The sequence below is a fragment of the Anarrhichthys ocellatus genome, unplaced genomic scaffold (genome assembly GCF_004355925.1).
Source record: "Anarrhichthys ocellatus isolate YVR2014 unplaced genomic scaffold, GSC_Weel_1.0 scaffold4, whole genome shotgun sequence".
NCBI lineage: Eukaryota > Metazoa > Chordata > Actinopteri > Perciformes > Anarhichadidae > Anarrhichthys > Anarrhichthys ocellatus.
This window is the reverse complement of record NW_022280034.1, coordinates 3,889,257-3,905,755: the sequence shown is the minus strand read 5'-3', so window position 1 is coordinate 3,905,755 and position 16,499 is coordinate 3,889,257. Positions and strand designations below refer to the sequence as shown.

The 16,499-nt window shown below is 42.2% G+C and overlaps 1 protein-coding gene across 3 annotated transcripts in view; it reads left to right on the top strand.

The window, feature by feature from the left end:
* cdc42ep4b (CDC42 effector protein (Rho GTPase binding) 4b) overlaps positions 1 to 12,040 on the top strand; it is a 17,550-nt gene extending 5,510 nt beyond the window's left edge. For 2 of the 3 annotated variants that reach the window (XM_031843498.1, XM_031843499.1), the window contains exon 2: positions 8,530 to 12,040. In XM_031843498.1, coding sequence (XP_031699358.1) covers positions 8,714 to 9,730 — 1,017 coding nt within the window. In that variant the 5' untranslated portion in view covers positions 8,530 to 8,713 and the 3' untranslated portion in view covers positions 9,731 to 12,040. Of the gene's footprint in view, positions 1 to 16; positions 8,346 to 8,529 lie in introns of those variants that run through there. The other variant, XM_031843500.1, reaches the window with a different exon arrangement.
* The last annotated feature ends 4,459 nt before the right edge of the window (positions 12,041 to 16,499 follow it).

Sequence of the window (16,499 nt, the reverse complement as noted above, 5' to 3'; positions counted from 1 at the left end):
TGTGTGTGTGTGTGTGTGTGTGTGTGTGTGTGTGTTTTTTTGAGTCCTGTGTTTGTGACTCAAACCTCCCAGAAGACCCTTGAACCTATTTACAGCAGTTTGAGCAGGAGCCGTTGACAGACTTTAATCTTACACTTAACGATTATACACACACACACACACGTAGAATGCATGTAAACGCAGCCACAACAGGCCACCTGTATGCGCTTCCCTAATGAAAACTTTATGCTCGCAGACATATGTTTCCAGGAAAAACAAATTGTTGCTTGATTGCCAAATTAAAGTAGCATGTCGGATGTGAAACGCTATCTTTTTAGAAAACCAAATAAAAGAAAGATGATGCCTCAAAGACATTCCTGACATAATTAGGTGGTTTTTCCAGAAAGCTCTAAGAATGTTGCACTTCTATCATCTGGCGGCCAGATATACAAGGAACCACATATTAAATGTTGATCAATTGTGGCTTTTCTCTTGTGAAATGTGATCTGCGTTCCATGCCTTTGGCATTTTACTTTCTATGGTTACAACTAATGATTGTTTCCTTTAACTTTAATTACTCTTGCTCTCAAAATACTGAACCCTGGTGCTCATCTTCAAATTGCTGGTTTTGTCCGATCCATGCTCCAACACCCACATTTATAATTATATAAAATCAGCAATTCCTCACGCTTGACAAGCTGGAAATGTTTGATATTTTTACTTTATTAACAGCAACATTTACTCGATTCCAAAAGATTATGAAAACCATAATTAGTGAGTAATAGACTGACGGCTTATTCAACTTAAAATTACGTGAATTTAGCTGCCTTGCACATATTTAGTCCATATTAGATTATAGCACGCACACAGATCAACTGTGACTCACAGCTGAGCTGCTGAAATGTAATCAGTCCATGTGTGCTTAGCTTCCCGAAGAGTCACTTTAGCAGGAACCATTTCACACAGCCTGTGTGAGTGTCTGTGTGCACGCACACAGACACTCGCAGCAAGCATGGCCCCCTCACACACAGCACTAACCAGATCACAGTGGATGTAGGTAAATCAATCAAGGGCACAATTACGTTAACTATGTGCTTTTACAAGGTCAGACGCTCCAGTCTTTATCTCCGTCCTGTTCTGTTGTTTTCTAGCTTGTCGACTGCTGTTGCGAGTAGCTATTATCAGGGCGGAAGTTTGTGGACTTGCGTGTTCTCTTTTGTCTGCGAGTGGGTCACATTTAAAGTTAACACCCTGGGAGGTTTGTTAGCTCGTCTTGTGGGAGGTTTGTTAGCTCGTCTTGTGGGAGGTTTGTTAACTCGTCTTGTGGGAGGTTTGTTAACTCGTCTTGTCATCGGGGCTTGTTCCCTGAGGCCTGACTTCAGTGGGAAAATAAAACCTGTTTAGAAGTTGACACAGTACAGAAAATGGTCACTTATCTTCCAGTTACACCGAGAGAACTCCTGCTGGTTTCACCAAGGTTTGCACGTGTCCTGTTTCTGTAGAGTATAAAAGATTGTCCCACTGGCTTATCTTTTTTTGGTGATTTTGTTCCCCAAAGGTCTCATTCTGAGCTACTCGTTAGTGCTTCTGACCCTCTTTCCTTTGGAAAAAATAACCGCCAATATTGCCAGTAAACTATTTGAACTCATTAACTATTGTGCGAGCCAACTGTGGCTTTGGCGTCCCCGCTGTACCGGAGCATTTTGCATTCCCTCCCTGTCTTTTTTAGCACAACCCTCAGTAGAAATTCTGCTTTGTTATGTCGTCCAACAGCGATTGGACGGACGATTCAACCACTTGGCTGAGATCCTGCACTCTGGTACCAGGCGTCTATTTGCTGTCTATTTGTCGCAGACCGATGGGGCGGGTTTCAGCTATTAATTAGACGTGTGCACGCTCTCAAACACACACACACACACACACACACACACACACACACACACACACACAGTGTAGTACAATCCCTCCACTGTAGGCTTAATGAGGGACACGGAGACAGAACGTCTGTCACTGTGCGGGCATGACTGAGTGAATCCAATGTGGTGACACCCCTTTGAGGGTGTGTTTCTCTCCAGTGCCCAAACATCCCTGTGGTATTGTTGCTCCACGTCGGTGAGATTGTGTCCCTTCACATTTTTACTCAGGATATTATTCATACTTCCCAATAGCTTATTACATAATCAAGAAACATGTTCATATCTATCGGCTTGTTTTTCAGCCAAGGTTCCTCTTTCCCCTCTGTGGCTGCAGCGCACCCAGTATCTGACCCTAACTGTGCCGGAGGAACGCTTTTATAAAAGGCCAGCTTGACTGGAAACACAGAGCGGTTGTTCGGAGGCCCGTCCTCTGCTTCTGGATATCAGGATTTGTAGAGATAAAGAAAATAAATCACTCAACCCAGTCCCGTGGTGATTGTGTTATTGAGTGTGCTGGGGTCATGACGGGAGCTTTGTGCAACACACCAAATGTGATAGAAGATGGATTTTGGAGTCTCACAGCGTAGCGCTGGCTGGTGGGGCAGCGGGGGGTCGGTTTGTTTGTGTGTTTTGTTTCTCTAGACGCTGACGGAGGTGTGGAGTTTGCCGTCCTGAGCTCGTGTCACACAGAGCAGAGGGCCGGCTCAGGCACGCTGGTTTTATTTGCTCTCGTCGAGCACACTGCCCTTAATCCTCCCGTGGTTTTGTTTCTGCCCGGGCAGCATTAGGGGCCCTGGCGGCCAACACGCGTACAGAGGGCGCATAGTACTTTGGGCAACAATCCTGCTGATGTCAGTATATTTTCCCGAACATATCTCTCAAAGTGTTTCTACATAAACATGAGTGTTCACTATCGTGTCAGTCTTCTGCAGATAAAGCACGAAACATTTCCCAACATCTTTCCTCTCCTCTCAGGTCCAGCCCGTCGTATGAGCAGCTATATCACTACAGTCTTTAAATCTAATTATGTAAACCGTTGCCTTATAAGAATATTCATATAGCTGGTGATATTATACGAAGGCCGTGATGCACTTTTCCATCGTGACTAGAACCTGCTAGCAGGACGCTTGGCAGGTAATAATGTGACATAAAGTGGGCGACTCCCACATGATACAAACTTTATCTTTCCACATGTGCCTTTAAGTATTGTTGCATATTATTCAGAACACGTTTTCCTCTAACGGCGTAACGTTTTAGGATGCATAGTTCCATTTAATAGCGCAGTGTTATGTAAGGACAAGTAATTGAATTCAATGGGCCCTCAGAAGATTTCCTTAATTTTTAATCAAGTAAAGTTTTGTTTAAACTCAAGCTTTCTCACCAAAACCGTTCTGTTAATCTTTAATGTGTAATGAGCATGCTCTCATGTCTGCCTCTCAGAGCATAAAGGCCTTTTATTAAAGAAGTTGACAAAATGACTTCACTCAAGAAGTTTTGTCTTTAACTTAAAATCACAACACACATCCTCCTCAGTAGAATATAGTCAGACGATATATTAATAATTGATTAAAGATGGTACACTGCTGAGGAGGACTGTGAGTTGTGGTTGAAGAGTCCGGAAACAGCCAGTAAATGGACACAAGATTTCCAATTATGAACAGTAAGTTGTGTTTTTTTCGCATTAGATCAGTACAGGAGCAGCAATAACCATCACAGTTAATGCTCACTGTTTCCTCTCAGAGTGTTGAATAAGTGAGTACAGAGCTCTCCATGTAGATGACCTGCACAGGATGTGTTTACCGTGGGATCATACACCTGTTCTCAACAGTCCTCTGGTCCGTCTCTGCTCAAGATGTTTCTGCTGTTTGTCATACTGGGTTGGCCTTTGAGCTGTTTGAGTAGGTATGACGTTGGACAGGAAGAACGGGTTCATATTGTAGCCTGCGGTAAGGACAAAAGATGTGTCGCTAACAGGTCATCACATCAAAAGTTACTAATCTTTGTGTATCAGTCACACATACTTTTAGACCTTCTGCGTCACTTTTCAGGTATGTTGTAAAGCGAAGGAAGGCTGGGTTTTGCACGCAGTGTTTCTGCGTCCGCTGTCTGTGCGGTGAGTTAAGGACAATAAGTAGCTGTCGGACTGCAGGAAACTTTGAGAAACACTTTGCTTGAGAGGGAGGCTTTGCTAATGAGCTCGCACAAAGGCAACAGCAACATGATGTGAGGTGGATTCATACATAGTTGATGAGGTCTCCGAGTTCCTTCATTTCACTTCAACAGTTTTTGTGTTTAGACGACAAAAATGGAACTCATAGAAACATTAAGTAAGATTATTAAAATACAAATAAAACTGTTTATTATTATATCTCTATCTCAACCTAAATGCAGCTTGTTGTGTGCATCAGGCAGGGTCCATGTTGTTTCAGTGTGTCGCCGTCTTCTCCCCCCGTGGGAATCCCATGTTTGGGCCGGAGGCTGTGGCCCTCACAAAGAAGCTGCAAATGAAGTTCGGCCGACCTTCTTTGTCAGAGTTGAGAACTTTCCATTCTTATGCAGCGCCATTGATTGATCGATGAGCAATGTCATAGATGGCGTAGGCTGACTCATATATTCATTTGCATATCAATATTGCTGACAATAGGGTTGAACAATGGAGCAGATTCAAGGTTAAACAAAGCAGAAATGTCTCCGTGTTGAACTTAAACATGAGGACTGGAGGTTGGACTAGAAAATATTCAAACTTTGAAAAACATGTTGCATTCCTACCAAACATTTTCCTTGACTATGTTCTTTTTCTGCATTTGTTTACCAGTGGAAGTGTTGTTGACCACAGTTTCCTCAATGTTAATGTCCAAACACATCTCTGGAATTGGATATGGAAACATCGCAGCATGTTTAATGACTTCATATGACACGATTATTCTGCTATTGATGAACTTGTTGGGTAACTGATAAACCCACCATTGTCTTTATATGCTTTCCCAGTAGGAGAAGCTTATCTTGCTTGTATTCCTATTTTTATATATTCTATAGATATGAAAGAAACCTGTCAGACAATAGCCGGGCTCCCATCACTGTTGTGTGATTACACTTTACTCTCGCATGGAGGCTTCCACCTTGTGAATAAATGATAGATCCTCGTTCTGTCTCTATTTTAAGAATTTAAAGCGCAGTCAAAAATAAACACCAGAAGCGATCGCAGTCAGTGTGTACGACGACTGTGGCTTTAACGAGACAGCAGTCGAGCTGTGACGGGATAAGCAGCCGAAGCCTCTTTCCCCACTTCATAGGGTGGAAGGAGAGGGAGAGAGACACGGTGGCGGCGGGATAGCCGAGGACTGTGTGGCGCCTGTGATCCACGGGATTACAAGAGTGAGGATGAACGCTGATGAGCACTGGTGGTCGTTATGATGTCACCCTGCTCCTGTCTGAGTCCGCCCGGCGACATAGGATGCTCTTAATCATTCATGGCCCTGTCGCCCGCTTGTCTCAGTTTGAGCTGGAGTCATGTGACACTTGGAGTGTTCGGTTACATAAGGGCTTCGTCGGCGGCTGAGGCAATCATTCTAAACTAAAACGAACAAGATAATACCCAATGCGTCTTTGGGCATCCTGCTGCTCTAACATGGGACATTTGTAGCTGTGTGTGCATGTTTCTGTGTATATTGAAAGCAATGTCCTAGTAGTATGAGTCAACACAGAGCTATGTACTACGTTTCTGTCCAGGCACTGAAGTGAAATAACTTAGAACATTAATTCCAATCCATGCTTCACCCGCCTGCTAAACTAGTGGAATAGTCTACTCGGTCTCAGGTCTGAAATGAAATGAGAAAATCTGTGATAATGAAAGTACCTGAAGTCCAAAAAGATTGAGGTATTAGATTGTCACATATAGATGGAAAGTCATTGGAACCAAAAATATATTCCGCTCTGCCTGATGGTTCTACAAATGAGTAAATTACACGTTTTCCAAACCCAAAAAAAAAAGAGCCCCAAAATGGTTATTTTTCTCTAAAATCAGGCTTAAGTTTGACTCGATGCCTAACACTGATTCGGAGAAAGCATGGATAGACTTACTGAAAAAATATGTTTATGACATTTAACAGCTTCGATTTGATATATTAAATATATTTGATATATTTGATATATATATTAAAGGGCTTTTAGTATTCATAACACTGCCATTCTCCATGATGTATCTGAAAGGCTGCAACTGAATATGACAGGACTGCCTGCAGGCCGTACTTCATCTTTTGTCATGCCCACAATAATGGGGTCTTGGTGATCCTGGGGGGGGGGGGTTGAACTATTCCTCATCAAACACCAAGGGGCCCAGATGGACATTAAATGGGCCATTTCCTGGAAGGACTAAAGGTGTGGGGTTTGCACCTTTTTGATATTTGAGCACCCACCGACATATTTTATGCAGAGGTTGAATGTCTTGGGAGTGAAGAGGCACATCAAAGGCATTCCCCTTCAGCTATAGCACTGTGGGGGATTGTCTTATTGCCCTGCATGTGGCCTCCAGGAAGGGGTTAATCCAGCCATCTGAATGAGCTGATCTCTCCATGTAGGGGATCAAATCTCTCTCTCAGTCTCCAGCCGGCTTACAGACAGGAAGCTCTGCTCGGATGTTGCCATAGAGAAATGCAAAACTCTGGGCAGCGGGGAGGGACACATCAGTTTGAGTTGTCTTGACTGGTCAGTCGCACATTCGGCAGCCTTTTTGTGCAGCGGATGGTAATTGGCTACTGCTCAAGGCGTGAAGCAATAAGCGGTTTAGCTAATAATAGATCGTACTGCATTACGACTGTGTCGACTTTGTGGGTATTTGTTTGCTCCACCCTATGTTCTGATAGTTTGGCATCCAGTTGCTGTTTAAATAGCCGGCCCAACAGTAAGCCTACTCCAGTTGTTAGTATAAGGGTGTGAACTGAACTCAAATGTCTTTTAAGTAGAAGTTGAACATGAGCTTTTCAAGTGTTATTTGTCAATGCCGTTGCTCTTTGTTTGCCCGTCTTTTGTGCCATCTTCTTTGTTGTTGTGGGCACAGTGCATCTCCGCCATTAACAGCACCAGAACAACAGAAGAAATCTTGAATGAAGTTGTTGAATAATGAGGATAAAACCTCCGGCAGTGGATAGAGTTCAGTTCTCTTTGGAGATGATCTCTCTGTTTTTGAAAGAGCAGCGAACAAAAAACAAACCCAGCACACGCTTTTATCATCCATGAAACCTGCCTCTGTTCCCTCTAGTGCTACACAGTTGCCTTTTCAGTTGAATGGCTTATTGTTAGAGATGCAAATGTTTTCATGGATGACGTTGTTGAATATTGTTGAGTGAAGCCCCCATTCATTCACTGTGGGGATACGCATACAGGCCTGGAGCGTGGGCTTTAGCTCCAGTTTGAGAATGATGGGACAGCTGTCTGGCTAAAACAATTGAAACCTTTGTTAATGCCATTAATGCATGGAGCTAGTGGACTGTAGCTAGCACAGAAGTGGGTGTTTTTAAACATTTCTCTCCGTGTGATTCTGATTTAAGGTCATGTTTCAGGGCTGGTGACGCGAGGACAGTTTGGTCTATGAAAGGAGCGCTGTTATCTGCTTATTGAGTCAAAGAAAATCGGTGCAAGTACAGGATCGAGGTGAGCTGCAGTAAACCAAGAGCAGCCTGCTTTCCTCATATGAGGAAAATAACTTTAATTAATGACTTGGTCATATCCAAGTAGATAAGATAGACACACACGTAGGTCAAATTGTGCCGTTCATGTAGGTTTAGTGAAAAACTGTCGTAATGAAGCGGTGACGGGCGGAACAAAATATTCTGTTGGAGGCTCTCGAACTGCCTTCAAGGCTCAAGAGACAAAAGGCCAAACTGAGAACAACACAAAGAGGCAGCAATGGAAACATTTTGTCTCTCGATGATGGGAAGGTTAGAACAGAATGTAGCAGTTATGAACTTTCTGAGCTGTGCTGTAACGCTAAAGAAGTGCTGCTCCACTTCATTATTTTTTTAGTTGTTGTGCCAGCTTGAACTGCCCCGGCTCCCTGTATCCTGTGTCTTGCTGGTTATGTAACAGTCAGGGGCCTAAATGGGAACTAAAGCACAGCAGAGGCAGCGGACACTGCAGCCACTTGAAGAAGCGAATGTGACAGCAGCCTATTAGAGTTTTTAGGGGGAGCCAAAAAAAATGTAGCAGAAGAATTGTACCGACACATTTGAATGGGAACTTATTTTGCCTTGGTAGGCTTCACTCAGGGTGTCATTACTGTTGGTTTTATGAAGGTGCTGGGGACTTTGCACCAGAAAGCTTTTATTCACCGTTGCATAACACCCTCAGACCTCTGAATGTATAAAAACCTTTGAGTTTAGTACCACTCAAGTGAGGCTTCATTGTAAAGCTCTGGCAACAAAAGTTTCCGTACTCGATGCAGATCAGGACGGGGTGAGTAATGTGATAATGGGGGATGAGAAATGAATAGGCACAGCTCTTTAGTGAAGCATTTGAAGTGGTTGGGTACTTTTGCAGCAGAATGAAATGGTGTCTGTTATTAATTGCATGTTTCCACATTGCCTGCCAAGGACATAAGTACTGATGTGGTTTTAATGCTCTCTGTTCTTCTTCACAGGCTGATCCAAAGGTAGAGATGAAACCCGAGCTGGAGGACCAGAATGGCTGCTCACATTAAACACCTGGAATTACACTTTCTTTGACATCTCGTACAACTGCCAACATCTTTTTGGAAGGAACTCTCCTGAACTCCTACAGAACCCTAGTTTAATTTCTCTCTGTTGAAGTCAGAGACTGCCATCATGCCTATACTCAAGCAGCTGGTGAACAACTCTAAGCAGTCGAAGCGGCGGTCTCGGGCCGACCTCACCTCGGAGATGATCAGCTCTCCATTGGGGGACTTCCGCCACACCATGCACGTTGGCAGGGGAGGCGATGCCTTTGGGGACACTACGTTTCTTAGCACCCGATCAGGGGAACCTCCCAGGGAGCCGGAACCAAAGCAGGCAACAAAGCACGGCTCCCCGGTCACCAAACCAGGGCTGCTGTCCCGCACCTTCAGAAGCAGCAAGCGCTCCCAGTCAGTAAACCGGGGGGACAAGTATGACTACAATATGATGGCGTCCTCTGGTGGCTCATCCGCCTTTGTGAAAAACGCCATATCCCTGCCTTACCTAAACGAAGAAGATACAAACAGAGGCAGCAAACTGCCAAAGAGCGTGTCCTCGAGCCCCATGAAGAGGCTGTCGGAGATTGAAAGCAAGCCGGTAAATGGAGCTGCGGCGATGGCGACATTGGATGTGGAGTTTGAAGAGCGTAATTTTGGCGAACTTACAGATTTGCCCCCATCCATGCCTAAGGGAGGCGGCATGAAGCACGCAGAGTCTATGATGTCCTTCCACATCGACTTGGGGCCCTCCATGCTCGGGGACATCTTGAGCGTGATGGAAAAGAAAGGCTGGGAGGAGGACGACCTCGGCTACGAAGAGGGGAAAGGTAGCGAGGGCCACGCATCACCCTCCCTCATTCCTCACATATATGATGAAGTGGAGGAGCAGGCCCCTGCAAGGCCACCTCGCAGCATGTACCAGCAGAAGCCCACGGTGGATCCCTACACCCCAGAGCTACCCACCAGGAACAACCACCACAACCTGGACAGCTACTCCGTGTCCAGCGCCGGCTCGGTCACTGAGGAGAAACCTCAGTACCAACTCCACGACGCCGACACGGACAGTGCAAAGTACAGTTCGCCCCGTGGGGAGGAAGACAGAGAGTTCACCTACATGGACGATGAGGACGACGATGAGATTCGAGTGTAGACTGGTTTCATTGTCTCAGAGGACACTAATTGAGAGGACTAAGCTGGAAAAGATGGGAGGGATTTAGAGGCAGGGCCACATCTGCTTTAAGCTGCTTGTAGATCAATCGTATCTCTGCACACTTCGTTCAACATCATAAACCAATACAGCCTTATTCACTGTGCTGTATTAGGAGGTATGACCCGAGTGCATACAGACTGGCTCACACAATGACTTCATAAAGGTTCGAGTTCGTCGATTGTTGCACATTTTTGCAATGTCAAACTCTGAACTCATGATCGGGGAATTCTTCAATTCCCAAAAAGACCGACACTCTCGTGTTCAAACCTTTGTCCTTCAAATTTGTCCGCATTACAAATCATCATGACCATAGGGTTGGAGAGCCATACCCCCATTTGTCAGTCACACGGATATCATGTTTGGAGTGTGATGGTAAGAGACACGCGAGGTCACAAACCAGATGTGGATGTGCACCACAGATTCTGAACCAGGAAGAGGACGAGAGGGGAAACTCGGATAGCGTTGAATTCCCCGAGTGTGTGTGTGTGTGTGTGAGTGATCATGGAGTCTTATTGACACTAAATAGATAAAGTAGATTTTACTTTTGTCCCCATCAGACTCAAAGGGGTGATTTCTGTTATTTAGCTTTACTTCATGTTATGTACATAGAGTATCTGGAAGTCGCTCTACAGTAGCCTGTTGTATTTGAGTTTGGTAGTTTATCATTTTGCCGCTGTCTTCATTTTGTAAATTCACAGAGAGCTGTGTTAGTTTTTCATACATTTTGAAAAGGGATGGATTATTCTCAATGTGCACTGCTAGATCTTTAAAGTTTAGTCTTTGGGAGGGGGTTTCTGACATTTCTTACAAAAACGTCTTAATGGTACTACAGAGTGAGCCAGCTTCTTTCTGTAGAAGTTGACTACATGGCACTTAATTACTCAAGTAGACATCAAATGTTCTATCACTCCTGCAACCACTGTCATGGTAAAGCTGTATCGGATGACAATGACTTCTGTTTTACAAAAATCGTCCGCTGCTAGTGAAGGTCTATTTTAATTTGCAAAAGAAGGCCTTATGTATGTGTTCTGTGTCCTGTATTCATTGAAACAGGACAGAAGTGGTGATTGTGGCTGATTATGTGTATTTCTGAGTCATCACATTTCGTTCCACATCAGCACTGAGGTTGGTAGGACAGCAGGTCAGCAGAAAGGCATATACAAAGTTTGAAAGGGAGTTGTTGCAGTATGAAAACTTGTTCTATCAATGAATAGCTTTGGCTCTATCCAGCAGATGTATCCTCTTTCTCTAGACATGAGCTCAGGCTTGTCTCTAAAGGCAGAGGATGTGAAAACATGTACAAAGTGTTATTAGAGCGCAGCTACTTGAAAGATGGGCATCAGGTGTTTCCCGGGGCGGTGAGACTGAGAGTGGCAGATATTTCCCCAACTGGCCCCACAAGTGGTACCGTTCGCCTCCTCTACACAACCCAAATCACACAGTAGGTAACGGATGATTAAATCAACCCATCATCTGGCCTTTCCCCGTCTACTCATTACATGTGCTGGATTATTGGCCCCCAACCAGCTGGAACTGCTCCAGAAACAGCAGGGTCAGGAACAGCCAGGTGGACTGTTTAGTCTTTGGCTTTCTTGTGTCTTCTAATACACGCTGACTCAGCAGGCTCCTCCAGGTCACTTTCAGTTCTAAAGAAGGCACGCAGAGGAGTGCTCTTTCTGGTATCCATGATTAATGTCTGACTTTTTTATTTTTTTTTTTTGGTATTATTTGGTGTTAGAAAACTAATTGCCATGTCTGACAACTGGGACCTTTGCATTTCCTGTGTGTAGATAGAATCAGGATGCTGTGCCATTTTGCCTCGAGGTTACTGAAATGTTTTTGGGAAAAAACATCTTCATGAACAAGAAGTTCTGACATTGTTTGTAAGAGATCTGGAGGAAATTGCCAAGTATGTTGTAACTATATTGTTGGGTAACGTGAGCAGGATGTTTGATTTTGTTTAAGTTTCTCGTTTGTTTTTTTACTTATGTGTAGATATACAGTATGATTCGAGTCAGAACTCTTTTATATTTTAATGTAAATTTGACTGTCTTTCACTTCTATTGATCCATTGTGAAGCGTGTGGTTGGTTGATTGTTTGGGCAGCTTCAACCCTTCATGTTCCTCACCAAGAAATGGACAACCTGAGAAAAAAAACAACACTCCTTATCTGCCATTGTTATAATCTAGTAATGTAAATATAATTTGTGCCATCGATGATTACAGTCTTTGTTATCAGCAGTGTGACTCTGTGGTACCAGCGTGAGAACTAGAAGAATGCTAGTGGCTTTAACACTAAACGGAACATTCACGGCCAAATTGTATTCACAAGTAAATTTGGAAGAGGCAAACAGAGCATCGTGGGAAAGTATTCTAAACTACGCTGAAATACTTTCTGGTGATTGCGTTAACCTTTTGACATTTCTGGTGTTTCTTTGAAGGAAAGGCCAGAATGAACCATTATAAAGGCATTTGCTGATACTCTCTGCCCCAAGTCCGCTTTAAAGTTGTCTGTGCCCAGACAGCTGTGGGTTGGACTGTGAAAAAGGTGTCTCAGAGTTCTGCTGTTGAATGTTTTCTTTTTCCATTCAGTGGCTGTAGTGTTATGCCAAGTATGTACTGTTTTCTTTTCCTTCTGCTTATTCTGGTTTTACAGTATATTAATATATTTACCTTCCTCACTCTCCTTTCTCTGAAATAACAGCTATATTTTTCAATAAAAGAGAAAGCAGGTAATCTTTAAACACGACTCGACTGTTTTTGTTTCATCTCCGTGAGTCCGTCGCCACAGAAGGCTGCATTGTTTTCAAACTCTTGAGGCAAGTTTATTCACATTCTGCTTCCACAACAGGCCGAGCAAGCGTTGAAATCTGACCTTCAAGTAGACTCATGAATTTATACTGCGGGAGCTGCTTTAAGAGTTCCAGCCACGTCCTCCGTTTAACAAACTCTCACTCGGGAGTGTATTATTCTCCATAAATAACCCTGAAGTGAAAGATAAAACCTTGTTTATAAGATTCCACAGTATGGGCAAGATGATTCTTGTTAGCTAATGTGAGCCCTCCAGCCTGCCATTGATTTTGTAAGGCTTGGGAGGTTGCTTGATAAAGCATGAAGATGCTTGAAACACTCAAACCTGGTGTTCCATGACATGCAGGAATATAAAGTCATCATGTTTACGGTTTTATATGATCCAACTCGTTTTGTGTCTGCGAGGAAGGGGAGAAAAGTTAAGCAAATCATAGTATAGGATGTCGATAAAAGTCATTTTAAAAAATAGTATATGTGAAAAAGTAATGGAATAGGATGTTGAAAAATTTAAATTAAGTCATAGTATAGCATGTCGAAAAAGTCATACTATAGTACGTGAAAAAAGTCTAAAAAAAGGCATAGGTAAAGAATTTGTTAGAGAATACAAGTCTACTCTTAGCCACAGAAAAAAGTACAATTTCAACCACCTCACCACTTTAAGATAAAGCATTTGAAGCAAAACTTAAGTATTAGGCACTGATGTGTTTTACACTTACAAAGTGATGACAATAATAATTTTTATAGAAAGTCATAGTTTAGTAGGTTACAAAAAGGCCATCACTGTGGTCATTAAACCTGTGAGGGGCTGGTGTTGGCCCACCTGAAGGATATGACGGTGGTCAGAACAACATGGAGCTGACTGCTCTTAAAACGGTGGAGATGACAGTGGACTCTATTTCTGCGTATGTGCAATGAGAACAACATCGAGACAGATATTCTGGGATGTAAACTAGGCTTATTCTGATTCAAGAAGAATTTGCGGATGTACTCGTTTATAGGTGTGCTGCTATCGCCCTCTGGTGTCATTTCTATATTAATGCAACTTACATTCCTGGATCGTTTGTCTGCAGACCCAGCTTGCTAATAAGGATATATTAAGGTGTTCTTACCCTTAAATTTAAAGGCTAGGATCAAACTATAGAGGGCAGTGACATAACATCTTCATGTCTAATCACTTAAAATATTGTGTTTTGGTTTAATTTTAGGGGTGGGGAAGTTTACTAAGTAATTTAATTTGACTTATAAATCTAATGTAACTAAATTATATTTAGGTAACAGGTAGTCCACTTCATTTTAAAAGACATTTAGTTTCCCTGGGGTCTATATTGCATCCATATTCACGAAGAATTTCAGCTTACTGTTATTCTAAACATGCCCTGTATTTACATTGAATGGCGCGGTTTACATCGGGCTGTTTTGTCGCTGCTGTTAGTTTGGTGTTGCAAAAAAAGGGATATTCTGCAAACCACACAAAGCTCAATCTGATCCCTCAGACACGCCTGCAGGACAAACTATTCATGGGTTTTCAATCCTCATTTTCGCCTAACGTAGAAACAAAGCACAGCTTCCACAATGTGTAGGTGTTTGGGGAAATTTAAAAAATGAAATGCATCACAATACATAATTCAGTGAATGTTCATTACAGGAACATCCTGGGGGAAAATTGTGAGAAAGCCAACAGAAATCCCGTTTTTTTTCCCCTTAACAATTATTTTTGTTTACACATACACACATCACACATACATTCTGATTTTGTTTCGTGTCTATATTATCCAAACCTAAAGCCACTAAATGCTTCCCAATCACCAATTACACTGATACCATACCCTCATGGCTTGTCATTTACACAATACAGCAACAAGCATACAAAACGTATTTTGCATGGACAGCTAAGCGGATTTCTGAATTGTGCTTTCAGTAATGTATCGTGTCTGTTTCAGTCTGGAGGAGGACAAATAGCTGGATCAGAGCGGTGACTCACGTTGAGCAACCACGCGCAACAGTCTGTGTTATTGCCAGTGGGATGAAATATACTAAAAAATGAATGTCTGTGTGCTATGCTGTAAATATTTACGCAGCTTTTCCTCTTGTTTGATGTTTCTCCATCTATTATAGAGTGTGGCGTCTTATGTATCTAGCTGTCTGAATTAATCCGCTATAGGACCATAAAGTAAAGTCACAATTCACATTTTTCTACAATCTACAGTTTGGGGTTATTGGAAAGGCTTCATCCTGATTATGAAGCCATCCATGAAAAGGGATATATATCATACTGTGTCTGTACAGCAGGTTTTAATAGGCTCTGTAAATCTATATATCAATGCAGAGCAATCATTAATTATACAGTAATAACTATCATATAGATGAACTACATTCAGGCTTAACCAATGTATTAATAGAGTTCTGTATTCATTTTTTTAATTGTGTGATGTTTAGCAAAGAGGAAGTTTGTAAGTGTTTAACATGTGTTTCTGATTTATAAGATGGTTCCCTTTGAGGTATGGGAGATACACCTTTACACAACAGTCTCAAAGAATGCCTAATACAGGCATCTTATTTTCATTTAATTTATACATCTAACTTACGTTTGGGACTAAATACACGTATTACTCAGTTTTATATTAAAAGCTACAATACTAAATATTTTTTAAAGAAATGTCGTTCAGCTTCTCGCCGTTTTGATTTTATTAAAATGAGAAAAGGTTTGAATGTGCAGACCAAAAGAAAATGGTGCTGTCATTTGTTCACACTGTACTTTGTATTTATGACTATTCATGACCAGCAGATGGAGCTAGTGTTGTTGTACAGCAACATTTGTTTTCCATTCCCTGACTGACGATAACGTCTTTAACCAGTACTATGCCTATGACTAGAGATGCTTGGCATCAGTAGACATTATTTTTCCTTATATGACTTGTTGCAGCTGTCAATCACAGCTAAAAGAAAGAATAATAAGAGTATATTTTGTAATTAGCTTGTTATTGGCATCAATATTTGTCCACGGCCTCTTCCCAGTGTTAACTTTCTGCTGACTGCTGATTCCCACGTAACATCACATTTCATTGATGGTGTGATTGACCTATCAAAGCATGAGCGCTGATGGTGTGGAACATTATTGTTTCAGCTGTTAAACCCTCATCATAATCGTGTCAGTTTTTAATTGTGTTGGTATTCCACAGGTTGATTTTTCATCTCACTATTTTTGCTTTTCTTGGAGCAAAAGCACGACGACGGCAAATTCACGGCAGTCATATTTTCTCTTGAATGTCTCGATCAGCCAATTGCTATTAAATGATTGTTTCCAGGTGTTCCTCTATTGTGAAGGTCATCCTGGATGATCAACTTCCTCTGTTGTTATGCACATGTTCACATCATCACCCCATCTGCTCCTTGCAGAAATAAACACTTGAAATCCAGATGTTTACACAAACCTGCATACAGACTGGTATTTATCATATATAGGCAATCACTGTTTGGTGTGACACCAAACAGCTTTGAGGGACTTCATGGAATACAAACTATGAGCTGTTAAATGAGGAAAATCACTGACACTAACATCTGATTTGACTTTTACTTTTTGTATCAGGATTTCTACGGAACCATTTGTGCAGAATTGATAATCACTGTGTGTTTTGCATGTATAATCCACCAATCATACTTTAATAAATGCTTCTTATTCCAAATTGACAATTATATTGTTACTCTAAAAACTTATTTTGGCCTTTGGTGGGTTGTAATTCTGGAGGGTTAGGTTGTCTAGGTTTCTAGAGAGTCTTATGTTGAGTCCTTTAATGTAGCATCACTTAAATGCACCTTTGAACAAACAGTGAACATCTTTCCCAGACTTATCAACAATCCTTTCTTCCTTTGTTTAGTCTGAGCATGCGTATGTTCCTTG